The sequence below is a fragment of the Lissotriton helveticus genome, chromosome 2_1 (assembly GCF_964261635.1).
Source record: "Lissotriton helveticus chromosome 2_1, aLisHel1.1, whole genome shotgun sequence".
NCBI classification, from domain to species: Eukaryota; Metazoa; Chordata; class Amphibia; order Caudata; family Salamandridae; genus Lissotriton; species Lissotriton helveticus.
Window position 1 is genome coordinate 23751727 of NC_136059.1, and position 14196 is coordinate 23765922.

General features: G+C 50.7%; 1 protein-coding gene across 3 annotated transcripts in view; it reads right to left on the minus strand.

Moving 5' to 3' along the window:
* The window catches only part of TLN1 (talin 1), a 750278-nt gene that overhangs the window by 32485 nt on the left and 703597 nt on the right, over window positions 1-14196 (minus strand). For 2 of the 3 annotated variants that reach the window (XM_078674420.1, XM_078674419.1), the window contains 3 exons: window positions 12391-12516; window positions 10828-10890; window positions 10531-10713 (listed from right to left, as the gene is read on the minus strand). In XM_078674420.1, coding sequence (XP_078530546.1) covers window positions 10531-10713; window positions 10828-10890; window positions 12391-12516 — 372 coding nt within the window. The remainder of the gene's footprint in view (window positions 1-10530; window positions 10714-10827; window positions 10891-12390; window positions 12517-14196) is intronic. The other variant, XM_078674421.1, reaches the window with a different exon arrangement.

Here is a 14196-nt window from a genome sequence, read left to right on the forward strand (position 1 = left end):
TGTCCTGCCCGCTGCGCAGTGGGTGCGCCACTGGCGTGCCGAAGGCACGCCAAAGGCAAGCCTGTCTGCGCCAAGTTCGCGCCAGGGATGCTGCTACTCCTCTGCAAAGTTCCAAGCTCCAGATACGGTATTCAAAGGTGGAACTCTTAGAATAGCGTATGGCTAAACCGCTGCCCTGCAATTGTATTTTAAATTCTGAAACCCTCTCTAGACAGGGGCCCTCCTCCTGTATGCCATGTGGTTTTTGTATCATAGAGGGCGGGGTGAAGAGTCCTTCCATTACTAAAACTAGAGTTACCCCTTCGGGAACTGGGAAGTCTCTTCAGGGCTTTCTTATTAATACCAGGTCCCTGATTAAAAATAATGTTGCTTTTTAAGATTCTGTCTTACAATATACACCAGATTGGGTGTTTCTAACTGAAACCTGGGCCAATGACCTCTCCGGTCCTGATCTCGTAGAGGTTATCCCTTTGGGATACTGTCTCACCAGATTGGACAGGGTGGGTCGTCAATGGGGGGGGGGGGGGGGGGGGCTAAGCATTCTGTTCCGGGAGATTTTCACCTGTCGCTCTGAACCACTTACCTCACCACCCGACCAATACCAGGCATTATATTTCTCCATAAACACGACCCCCACAGAAAGTTTTTCAGGTGTTCTTTGTTATAAGCAACTGGGCCCTGTAGCCTCCTGTAGCCAGTACTTGTGCAATCGGCTGGAGCCCTACCTAGAAAGAACAAATTTTACTCTCCTTGGGGATTTTAATTTTCAATTAAAGAACAACGCAAGCCACGACACACAAACCCTTTTGGAATGTATGAACGGCTGTGGGTTCTCACAAGTCAAATCTCCTTCACATGTAGCAGGCCACACCCTGGACGGGATCTTCTCCAATGATCATCGGATCAGGGTGGGAGAGCCCCTCCCGTTAGCCTGGTCAGACCACTTTGCTATTCCCTTTAAAGTAAGGGTATTGGCATCATGGAGCATTCAACCTAAAAATTTGAAAGAGGCTGAAAAACGAAATTTTATTTCTGATTAGCAATGAGGCCGTCCCCAATCTTCACAGATTTTCAGCTTCCAGAACATCGAAGTGCTAATTTAGCTTCAGGCAAGCTTTCTAAAGAGTTATTAGCAGTTATGGACACTCTAGCTCCTAAAAAATGTCACTATTCAGCTAGAAAAAAGCCTTCCGCACCCTGGTTCTCTGATAGATTGCGGAAGTTGAGACAGGAGTGCAGAAGGAAGGAGAGACTCTGGCGCAGGGACCTCGCTCCCCCGGGTAGAGTTGCATAAGCAACATTTGAAAGCATATAAAACAGCTATCATGGAGGAAAAAGGAAGGTACTGTTTAAAAATCTCAGAGTCCCTCAAAACGCCCAAGGGGCTTTTTAACATTGTTAATTCTCTTGTCTCGTCTACGGCTATTGACCCGGTGGAGCCGTCACAGGAGCTCTGCGATAGACTCTCTACTTTCTTTAGCTCTAAGAAGATATCGGACATATACGTCCAGTTGGAAACTTTAAATCTGAATGAGGTACCGGATGCCCTGCCTGAAACATATCTAATGGACAGCTTCAGTAATATGGCGCCCCCAGTTTACTTGCTTTTTCAAATTTACCACCAGAAACTGTAGAGCACCTACTAGAAGGAGTTAAGTCGGGATCGCTTATGGACCCCTGTCCTTTGAAGGTTCTTAAAATTGCTAAAACTGCGCTTATTCCACACCTCACCACGGTCCTAAATCTAGCAATTTCGGAGGGTCAAAATCCTTTGGCTTGGAAGGCGGCAGTGGTTAGGCCACTTCTAAAAAAAAAAAAAAAAAAGCCCTCATTAGACCAGACAAATCGTAAACATTTTCGTCCTATGTCCCTTCTGCCGGTCCCAGCGAAGATTTTAGAATCTCATCTGAACTCTCATCTAATTGCCTATTTGAGGGGCCACCAAATTCTGGACGGCTCTCAACATGGGTTCAGAAGGTGTCATAGAAGAAATGCGTTACTTACCTGTAACAGCAGTTATCCAGTATTGGTGTCTTTCATAGATTCACATGCCTGAATCATTCCCCGTCGTCGAGATGGGAGCCCCGGTAATAGAAAAGTAATGTCCTATAGACATACATAGAGAAAAATAGGCCTAAGGGCCTTGCCTTAGTAGCCTATCTATGTCCTTTTGTGAAAAGGACCAAATTCCAAAGGTAGCCAATCAGCTACCACCTCCCTCTAGAACCTTCCTGCCAGGAGCCTCAGTCTCTCAGATTTTCGTACGCACCAAGCTAGGTAGACGTAAGATATGCTCTGTAGTGAGAGATGAGTCCTTCCTGGGGAGGTGGGAGGGTTGCATGTGAATCTATGAAAGACACCAATACTGGATAACTGCTGTTACAGGTAAGTAACGCATTTCTTATCCAGTATTATGGGTGTCTTTCATAGATTCACATGCCTGAATCAGAATAGCAAGCAATACATTATGCACATATGCGATGGAATATAACAGTCTGAGATAATACATATCATGTGACTAGATACCATCAGTAATATAGAGAGTAAAGTAAATAAATGTGCATACCATTGCAGGACGGTGGGAAGTAGGAAGGCTCATCTTACTGGAAGAGATGGCGAAGTACAGCTTGGCCCACAGCTGCATCCTGCATCAGTTCCGTGTCCAGGCAGTAGTGTCTGGTAAAGGTGTGCGGCGATTTCCAGGTGGCCGCTCTGCAGATATCCAGAATCGGTACACCAGCGAATAGTGCTGCCGATGTGGACACAGCTCTCGTGGAATGTGCTCGGACTGAGGAATGTAATGGACGTCCGGCTTTGTCATGACAAAATGCAATTGTTGCCGATATCCATCTGGAAATGGATTGTTTGGAGAGTGGCATGCCTTTTCTCGGCCTGCTGAAGGCAACGAAAAGTTGTTTGGTCTTTCTGAAAGCTTTTGTTTTGTCCAGGTAAAATTTTAGACATCTCTTAATGTCCAAAGAGTGAAGAGATCTTTCCGCCACTGTGCCTGGGTTCGGGAAGAATGAGCGAAGCACAAGCGGTTCATTGAGATGGAAGTCCGAGGGGACTTTAGGAATGAAACGTGGGTTGGTTCTTAAGATGACTCTGTCTTCTCTAAATTGCAAGAAAGGATCCTGTATCGAAAGAGCTTGCAACTCACTGACTCTTCTGGCTGATGTTAGAGCTAAAAGAAGTGCAGTTTTCCAGGAAATGTATTTGAGTTCAGCCCTATGGATAGGTTCAAATGGATGTTTCATTAACTGATTGAGTACAATATTCAGATGCCACGTTGGTGGTATTCGTCTTGGTCTAGGGAAAGATCTGTAAAGCCCTTTAAGGAACTGTTTTATCAGTCTGTTGGACCATAGTGAAGGGCCTTTTGAAGACCTGGTGAAGCGAGAGATTGCTGCCAGGTGTACCCTGATGGAAGCATGCGCAAGACCTGTTTGGGCCAGATGCAGGAGATAAGGCAGTATCTGCTCTGGAGTGATTCTAAAAGGGTGTATATTGTTGTCTTTACACCAAATACAAAAGCGCTTCCATTTCAAGGAATAAGTTTTGTTCGTGCTAACTGCTCTTGCTTTAGCTAGGACTTCTTTGCACTCCTGCGGGATGCTTAGGTGACAGAATTCTCGGTACTCAGGAGCCAAGCCGATAATCTGAGAGATGTCAGATTCGGGTGGAGTATCTGGCCTTTGGACATCGAGAGTAGAGAAGGATGTTGAGGCAGTTGGATTGATGGACGGACTGAGAGGCGTCGGAGGTCCGCGAACCAATGTTGTCTCGGCCAGTATGGGGCCATGAGAATCAATGTGCAATGCTCCATTTTCATCTTCCGGATGACTCTGCTGATCAGGGGAAATGGCGGAAACGCGTACGCAAACACGTTGCGCCATGCGATGGAAAATGCATTTCCTAATGACCCCTGTTGGGGATGCCAACTTGCGAAGCTTTGGCATTTTTTGTTCTCCTTGGTGGCAAAGAGGTCTATTTGAGGTGTTCCCCATGCCGAGAAGATGTTGTCTAGAACTTGCTGGTTCAGTTCCCATTCGTGGGACATTGACCTCTGTCTGCTGAGAGCGTCTGCTATGACGTTGTCTTTTCCTGGGACATACTCCGATGTTAATGTGATGTTGTTGAGCAGTAGCCAGCTCCAAATTTTTTGTGATTCGCGAGACAGCGTCAGCGAGCGTGTCCCTCCCTGCTTGTTTAAGTAGTGCATTGTGGTCGTGTTGTCTGTCCTCACTAGCACTGCAGAATTTTTGATGCGAGGGAGGAATGCCTGTAGGGAGTGAAGGACTGCACGTAGTTCTAGGAGGTTGATATGCAGAGCCTTCTCTTGCTCCGACCATCTGCCGCTGATTTGTAAGTCTTGAAGGACTGCACCCCAGCCTTCGAGAGAAGCGTCCGTCGTTATGACGTGTGGAGTTTCTGGTAACAAGAACGTAAGACCTTTGGATAGGTTCTTGTGCTTCATCCACCAGCCCAGCGTCTCGGATATCTGTCGAGTGACGACTATGTGATCCTCGAAGGAATCTGTACATTGGGTCCACTGTTTGGTCAGGGCCTCCTGAAGGGGGCGCATTCTGAGCCGACAGTGAGGGATGAGTAGAATGCAGGAAGACATCATCCCTAGAAGAGATTTGAAAATCCTTACTTTGATGGTTGGTTTTGAAGATATCGCGGTAGCTAGAGTCATCAGTTTGTTTTTTCTTTCCAGAGATGGGAAAGCTTTGGAGGAAATGGTGTTTATAGTGGCCCCCAGAAATGTTATTATCCTGGTGGGTTGTAAAGTAGATTTTTCGAAGTTGAGAGTCAAACCCAGGCTCCGGAAAATGTTGAGACAGGCGTTGGAAGACAGCTGTGCGTCCGTGAGAGACGGTGCTTTCACCAGCCAGTCGTCTAGGTAGGGGAAGACCTGGTGATTCTGTTGTCTCAGGTAAGCTGCCACAGGAGCCAGGCACTTTGTAAAAATGCGAGGTGCTGATTTGAGGCCAAATGGGAGGACACAAAATTGGTAATGGAGACCTGCTACTTCGAATCGTAGGAATTTTTTGTGTCGTTTGTGTATTGGGACATGGTAATATGCATCTTGCAGGTCCAAAGATGTCATAAAGTCTCCTTCCTCCAGGGAGCCTAAGATTTCCTGGATAGTCACCATACGAAACGATTGGCTTTTCAGGAAGGCATTGAGTGCCCTGAGATCTAGAATGGGCCTCCATTTCTTCTTTTTCTGTTGGATTAAAAAGAAGCGGGAATAAAATCCCTTTCCCTTTTGAGCTGATGGGACTCGCTCTATTGCTCCCTTTTTTATCATGGAAGAGATTTCCTGCAGTAGCAGACGAAGGTGTCTGTGATGATGTTTGTGAGGAGGGGTGAACGGTGGGATGGAGTTGAATTCCAAGGTGTGACCGTGTTGAATCAATTGTAGTACCCACCGATCCGTCGTAATCCTTTTCCAATTTTGGAGGAAATGTGTTAGCTTGCCACCAATTTTGAGCGGACCGGACGGTGGGGGGACTGGCTGCGGGAAATGGTCATTGTCTTCCGCCAGCCGTTTTCTTTTGCGATTTGCCTCTGAAGTTCGGTCTCCCGTAGGGGGTCTGACGACTTTGTTGTTGCTGTCGCTGTGGATATTGGGAGCGATTTTGATTATATGTGGATTTGCCTTGATAAGATCCTCTGTACGTGGATTGTCCTCGTCCTCTGTGCCCTCGAAAGGACTGGTTCCTGAATTGTAAAGTCCCGAGAGCCCTTGCAGTATCGGTGTCTTTCTTTATCGTCTGCAAGGCTTCATCTATTTTAGCACCAAATAGTAGTTGTCCGTCATAGGGCATATCTACAACTTTGGTTTGAACTTCCTGTCTGAAGGACGTCGCTTTGAGCCAACCTTGTCTGCGCAAAACTGCGGCACCTGCAAGCTGTCTGAAGCCTGTCATGGCGACATCGACAGCTGAGTCTATGATTTCTGATGCCGATATTTGACCTTCATGAAGGAGTGCCTGGACCTCATTTTTCAAGTCATCAGGCACGTGCGTGAGATATGGAGCAATATCTTCCCATAGTTGCCTATTGTATCTGCCCAGCAGAGCAATGGCGTTGGCCACTTTGACCGTCATGGCTGACGTTGTGGAGAAGCGTTTGCCTATGCCATCCAATTTCCTGCCCTCCTTGTCTGGTGGTGCTGAGAGTGGCGAGGATGGGTTTCTGGAGTTCTTCTGGGCGGCTTGAGTGACGACCGAATCAGGTTTTGGATGTGAATTAAAACAAGTGGCTGCCGTTGACGGAGCCCTATATTTTTTGTCCAGTCTAGGGACCACTATAGAAACAGATGCAGGTGTTTGCATGAGTTGTAGCCCCTGTTCCCAGATATGTTCTATTATGGGAATGGATCGTGCCTCCTTTCTTATGGGGTCTTTGAAGTCATACAAGAAACAATCTGTTACTTTTGTTTCCATTGCCATGTGAAATCTGGTGGCCGCTCTCTCTATTAAATTGTGGAATCCACCGATATCCACTGGTGGAGAGTCTGATGTGCTGGGTTCCGGTGTAGCCGGAGAATGAGCAACGTAATCCTCATCATCTCTGTTTTGAGAGAGGTCATCTCTAACCTCACCTTCCTCAGGAGGTTCGTCGTCATCATCAGAGGATTGTATGTTGAGAACCTGTTCAGTATCTTGAGGAATAACCAAAGGCGTTGGTCTTGCCCTTGGTGATCTTTGCTGTGTGGAAGATTCTTGAGAATTGCCATGTGATGGTGTCGCTGACGATTCTGGGAATCTCTTTTTATAGTCTGTGATCAGGAATTGAAGATCCTGAACTATCTCGGCCGGTAATACTATCATTGGAGTGACTTGAGTATGTACCTGAGCCTGAATAGTTTCTTCCGTAAATATAACATCATCTCCGTCATCGTCAGTACTCTGGCATTTGACGTTGAGATCTGACGGGCTAGTAGCTTGTTCGAAGTGGTCATCATCTGATTCGTCAGCTTGAAGTATGTGAGAAGGAAGCAGTGATTGAACCCTACTGGGTGATGTTAATGCGGGCGTAATAGGGAGTTTGGTGACCTTTTTTGATGGAATTAACTCCGCTTTTTTCCATGGCGTCGATGATGTCGTCGTCGACGAGGTCGTCGACGAGGTCGTCGACGGTATCGCCGTCGATCGCTTTTCAAGCGTCGAGTGTCCCTTCGCCGATGAAGCTGTCGTCGACGAGGCGGTCGTCGACGGAGTAGCCGTCGACGGTGCCTTAGCCGTCGACGGAGTTGGCGTCGACGGTACCTTCGCCGTCGTCGATGCGGTCGTCGACGGTGCCTTCGCCGTCGTCGTGGACGTCGACGGCAGTTTTGTCGTCGGCGTCGTAGTAGCCGTCGACGGTGTAGTTGTCGTCGGCGGTGCTCCTACCGTCGTCGGTGTCTTCGTCGACGATGCGGTGGACGTCGACTGAATTCTCGTCGACGATGTCGGTGTTTTCTGTTTTGTCAACGTCGACGGAGATGACGACGGAGTTTTGACAAACGATTGCTGTTTTTTAATAAGTACAATCGACGATATTGGCTTACCCGTCGTCGACGAGTGGGTGGTCGTCGTCGTTGAAGTCAAGGCTGACGATGCCACCGTCGTCGAGATCGTCGTCGTCGATGTGGAAACATAGTTCGTTTTTCTTGAAGATAATGTCATCGAAGTAGACGACGAGGACTGCGATGGCTTTCTGAAGGTTGCAGCATCCTTCACAGACGTATCAGATCTTGCCTCAGAAGACTTTGAAGTAGTCTTTTTGTGAGGGACGTCTGGATGGCCAGGGGAAGCCTCCCTTGGCCTTTTTAAGGACAGTTTTGAGGAAACTGAGGCCATTTCACTGCCCTCCGAGGAGAGCACCTCAACATCTCTGGTTTTTAGTCTGTTTAGCCAGAGGAGTAGTCTGCCTTCTCTATCCTTAAGGGTTTTGGTAGAGAATGTTCTACATACCCTGCAGTCCTTTACTGTGTGGTCAGGGTAGAGGCAGTAGAGGCAAGTCTCATGCTTGTCGTCGACGTGCAGTCTCTTCTTGCCACAAGAAGAACAAGCTCTGAATAGTCCTCTTTTCTGTTGTTCAGCCATATTTGAAGTAGAATCCAAGTTTTTGTGAAGAAAGTAAAGAAGTTGAAGAAACCTGAGGAGAGCTCAGGTGGGGACTCCCTAGCACAACGTGCGGTAGAAAATCTGAGAGACTGAGGCTCCTGGCAGGAAGGTTCTAGAGGGAGGTGGTAGCTGATTGGCTACCTTTGGAATTTGGTCCTTTTCACAAAAGGACATAGATAGGCTACTAAGGCAAGGCCCTTAGGCCTATTTTTCTCTATGTATGTCTATAGGACATTACTTTTCTATTACCGGGGCTCCCATCTCGACGACGGGGAATGATTCAGGCATGTGAATCTATGAAAGACACCCATAATACTGGATAACGGAAACTGCTCTCACTGCGGTATTTGACACTATACGGGCACAGGTGGATACAGGGCATACCATCTACTATTTTTACTTGATCTTACCGCAGCGTTTGATACCCTGTCTCCCCTGAGACTTGTGGAGCGTCTCAGGGAGACAGGTGTTGGGGGCTCGTCCTTGGATCTTCTCGCCTCCTTTCTTAGTGAGCGATCTCAAACAGTAAAATTGGGAAGCTTCTACTTGGATCCTGCCTCCCTTGGTTGCGGAGTGCCCCAGGGCTCTTCCAGGAGCCCTATCTTGTTTAATATCTATGTGGCCCGCTTGCAAGGGTGGTGAAATCGTTTGGGCTGGATGTGTTGTCATATGCAGACGACACTCAAATAAAGGTGTCCATCACGCAAAATGTCAGTGACTCTGCTCGTAATTTTAAAAACTGCATGCAAGCAGTCTCGTCACGGATGGTACAAAACTATCTAAAATTGAATGGCAAGAAGACAAAGGTCCTGATGTTTGGGGACAAGGTAGATACCTGGTCAGGAGAGTGGTGGCCCGATTCCCTGGGCACTTGCCCAACTCCCGTCTACCATGGTAAAAACTTTGGAGTTATGGTTGACAATTCCCTTTCTTTGAATCTGCAGGTCTCCAGGACAGTGGTACCTGCTTTGGGCTTATTAGGCTCATAAGGAAAAGTTCACAGTTCCTTTCATTTGCTGCACGCAAAAAAGTGGTTGTTGCACTAATACTGTCCAGATTGGTCTATTGCAACGCCCTTTATTTGGGCATCAACAAAGGGCAGCTGCGTCGCCTGCAGCAGGTGCAGAATGCCGCTGCAAGGTTGGTGATGGACCTATCCAAACATCACTCAGTCTCGTCTTGCCATCTTTCACTGCATCGGCTCCCTGTGGATCGCAGCATTATGTTTAAAACCCTCTCCCTCACTCATAATGCTTACTATGGCCTGGGCCCGGCGGGCATTAAGGCCTTATTCCAACATTATGCTCCCTCGAGGAATCTCTGGTCAGCAAGCAAAGATCTCCTTACGGTCCCTAGGTGTAAAAGGATGAGATGGGGCCGGAGAGCTGTTTCCATTGCTGCTGATAACTTGTGGAATTCTCTCCCTGATGAACTTTCGGGGCTACAATCTCACACAATCTTTCGAAAGACCGTAAAGACCTGGTTGTTCCCTGAGAGGCTGGATTGAGTGTGACCTTGTCTGCCTGCATATTTTTCTGCATTTAGTGACTTGATGCCCATGGGCTAAGTCTGCACTTTAAAAGTCCTTTATTCATTCATTCAGGGCACAGGGCCTCTAAGGGTAGCAGAATAAATGCTTCAGCCCTTAGGGGCCTTCCCTGGTCACAGTGCCCTGGGTACCTGTGGTACCATTTACCAGGGGCTGACATGGGGCCAGAGATACCAATTGGGTTTTGTCTTCAATGCAGTTTTAGGGAAAGAACATAGGCCCTGGGTACCTGATTAGCAGGAGCCCAGGGCACACTCAGTCAAAGTACATCAGCAGTTCGGCAAAAAGTGGGGGCAACCATGCAGAAAGAGGGCACTTTCTTCCAAGGTGGGAGACTTGTTTTCAGTCAGTTTGTCTGCTGCGGTCAAAAGGACACTTTGCAGGCTTTCTTCCCTACCTGCTCTCTGCTCTTCATTTCTTTTTGTGCCGCCATTCTCTGCAAGCTTTGTATTTGTTCCAGGGAGGAAGGTGTTTTTTCTCAAGTTTGTGAGGCTGGGCCGTAATCTGTAACTAGGTTTCTGTTTATATGGCAGACCCTTGTTTTCTCACCGGGAGAATCCCCCTTGTAACGCCTTTCTTTTCTGGTTTCTTTCATAGATGGGGTGGTCCCCACCAATCACCCACACACCTTTTCTTTTTAAATCACTGCCTGCTATAATCGCGCCCTTTATCCCACATTGAAGAACAAGTGGGGAATTTTCTGGTGGTGCTCTAGACGTGCAACAAAAACACACGTGAACGTATGAGAGGCTGTTGTATGGGCAAAAACCATCACACTACATAGAAAAGGGATGCAAAATGAACTCACAGAGGCAATTTCTGATGACTGATACACCTAAGCGAGGGGGCATCACTCACCTGTAGCCGCTTCATGGCCTCAGAGTCCTGGTCTGCCTTCACCTTACATGCCACCAGGAGCTGGGCAGTAGAAGCTGCCACCTGCTTGGCAGAGGAAATCAGCTTCTCGTTGCTGGCATGGCCCTGCACACAAGCATTTGCAGCTTCGCATAGGTTGTTTGTAGCTGCAGCCACCATCCGGGCCTGAGAGGAGTGGGCGAGAAAGAGCAGGAGAGCTCAGAGTTTGTGAGTGGGGTAAACAAGAAATAACTTCAAGCATCAGTTCATGTCGAAGTAGGATTTAGTACTGGTACTTACAGCAGAAATGAGGCCTTGGGACCACTGGCCGTCATCCACCGCATTGGCAGGGATTGCACCCACCTGGATATGCAAAATAAAGCAAAGTGACGTTTATGTGGCAGCCATTAAATCTCAATTCATTTGGCAACAGCTGCGTTCCACCTTTGCTGCCTTACAGCACACCTCATACTGGTTGTACTCGGATCCCTCAGACAATCACAGGCCTCATCAACCTGGGACACCCTCCCGCCACTCTGGCCCTCCTGCTCGCCACTCTGGGCCATCCTCCCTCTCGCCACTCTGGGCCGCCCTCTCTCCCGCCACTCTGGGCCGCCCTCTCTCCCGCCACTCTGGGCCATCCTCCCTCTCGCCACTCTGGGCCGCCCTCTCTCCCGCCACTCTGGGCCATCCTCTCTCTCGCCACTCTGGGCCATCCTCTCTCTCGCCACTCTGGGCCGCCCTCTCTCTCGCCACTCTGGGCCGCCCTCTCTCTCGCCACTCTGGGCCGCCCTCTCTCTCGCCACTCTGGGCCGCCCTCTCTCTCGCCACTCTGGGCCGCCCACTCTCTCGCCACTCTGGGCCGCCCTCTCTCTCGCCACTCTGGGCCGCCCTCTCTCTCGCCACTCTGGGCCGCCCTCTCTCTCGCCACTCTGGGCCGCCCTCTCTCCCGCCCTCTCTCCCGCCACTCTGGGCCGCCCTCTCTCCCGCCACTCTGGGCCGCCCTCTCTCCCGCCACTCTGGGCCGCCCTCTCTCCCGCCACTCTGGGCCGCCCTCTCTCCCGCCACTCTGGGCCGCCCTCTCTCCCGCCACTCTGGGCCGCCCTCTCTCCCGCCACTCTGGGCCGCCCTCTCTCCCGCCACTCTGGGCCGCCCTCTCTCTCGCCTCTCTGGGCCGCCCTCTCTCTCGCCTCTCTGGGCCGCCCTCTCTCTCGCCTCTCTGGGCCGCCCTCTCTCTCGCCACTCTGGGCCGCCCTCTCTCCCGCCACTCTGGCCCGCCCTCTCTCCCGCCACTCTGGCCCGCCCTCTCTCCCACCACTCTGGCCCGCCCTCTCTCCCACCACTCTGGCCCGCCCTCTCTCCCGCCACTCTGGCCCGCCCTTTCTCCCGCCACTCTGGCCCGCCCTCTCTCCCGCCACTCTGGCCCGCCCTTTCTCCCGCCACTCTGGCCCGCCCTCTCTCCCGCCACTCTGGGTCACCCTCTCTCCCGCCACTCTGGGCCACCCTCTCTCTCCCGCCACTCTGGGCCACCCTCTCTCTCCCGCCACCCTCTCTCCCGCCACTTTGGGCCACCCTCTCTCCCGCCACTCTGGGCCACCCTCTCTCCCGCCACTCTGGGCCACCCTCTCTCCCGCCACTCTGGGCCACCCTCTCTCCCGCCACTCTGGGCCACCCTCTCTCCCGCCACCCTCTCTCCCGCCTGTCTGGGCCACCCGCTCTCCCGCCTGTCTGGGCCACCCTCCCGCCTCTCTGAAGTGCACACACTCTTCTTGCACTTCACAGCACCCAACCATTGGGGACATCCCCGGCCATGCTCAACAGCTCTTTGAGTGGCCGCGGCTAGTCGCCAGAGGACCTGCTCACCTTGCCTTGCGCCACCAGCTCTCTCTGCGCGGCGGAGGCCGCCTTCACCAGCGCACTCGTGGCGGCAGCAATGGACTTCGCTGCCTCCAGGATCTGCTCCTCGAAGTTCAGGCTCTCGTCAGCTTGCTGAAACGACAATGTGATGGAAGTGAGAACCTTGAGAGCAGGGTGAGGCTTTCTATGCTTGTCTCTGGGGTTGTGGCGTGCTAGGGCCCCTGAGAGCAGGGTGAGGTTTTCTATGCCGGTCTCCGGGGTGGGGGCGTGCTAGGGGCCGATGCAGATGCCTTTACCAAGCATGTTGGAACTGTGCAATGTAACATGTTGGAGAAGAAAATGCCTACAAACAGAAAGTAGAAATACATCTAGCCTGTGGCAGCATGCAGCTACGGAGTGCCTGTTGATGGGTCTCACCTTTAAAGTGTTGGGAAGAGGACCCAGCGACTGCCTCTTACCACATTTCCATGTATGATGTTATGAATGGACCGTCACAGGCTCAAACTATCTAAGGAAGAAATTAAATTAAATGAAAAATTGCACTTATATAGCGCGTGACTACCCGGAGGCCTCGCAGCGCTTATGACTGATAACTTGTGGCGAACTCCGGGTGAATCAACACGCTTTAGCAAAGAAGTGCGTTTTTAAAGCCTTTCTAAAGGACGTATGGTTATTAATCTCTCGGAGGGAGAGGGGAAGAGAGTTCCAGAGCCTGGTCGCAGTATGGGAGAAAGAGCGACCGCCCCAACGAGCTTTGGTAATTTTAGTAGTAGTTGCAAGCTGTAGGGAACTAGAGCGCAAGGCTCTGGAAGGTACATAAGGCGTGGCCATGGGGTGCAGGATTGCCGGGCCGGTGCGATGGAAAGATTTGTGCACAATACAAATGGCCTTAAACTGTACTCTGGCCGCTACTGGGAGCCAGTGAAGTTCTTTCAGCGCTTTCTTGGCTGACTGCCAGCGAGGGATGTTATACAGTAGTCGGACAGCACAGTTTTGGATGACTTGGAGCCTGTGGGTCACTGCTACCGGGACTCCCATGTAAAGGGCATTCCCATAATCCAGGCGGGAGAGTATCAAGGCCTGGACCAAGATCCTCCCGGCCTGGAATGGGAGCAAAGGGAGCACCTTACAAAGCATTTTCATCAGCCCCATACATGTAGAGGCCGTTTTAGTGGCTTGGACCGAAAAATCAAGCGATTTGTCCAGCCAGATTCCAAGGCTCTTTATCTGGGGTTTGGGAGGGGGGGGCGGGCCGAGACATGGGGGCCAGATGGATGCTAGGGCAGAAGGAGGAGGGTTGCCCAACAGCATAATGTCTGTTTTCTCCCCATTGAGTTTAAGACAGGAGGATTGCATCCACCTGGCAACAGCCTCTAGACAGGGACCTAAGGTGGTAGACGATCCCTCAGAGTGGTCAAGAGAGACCACCAATTGGGTATCGTCGGCGTAGGTAACAATACGCACACCAAAGGGATGGACTATCCTTTCTAGGGGTTCCATGTAGGCGATAAAAAGGGTGGGGCTTAGGGAGGAGCCCTGTGGTACCCCACACCTAAGTGGATGCTTTGGGGAGACTGTCTCACCCTCGAACACCTGGAAGAACCGTTCATCCAGGAAGGAGGTTAGCCATTCCAGGGCCACGCCCGACACGCCCAAACCATTCAATCGCTGTAGCAATATAGCATGGCTGACCGTGTCGAACGCGGCGCTGAGGTCGAGTAATATTATGGCGGCCTTTCCTCCCCGGTCTAGCACCGCTCTAACTTCTTCCGTCACCGCCAAAAGAGCGGTTTCAGTTCCGTGCTTAGGGCG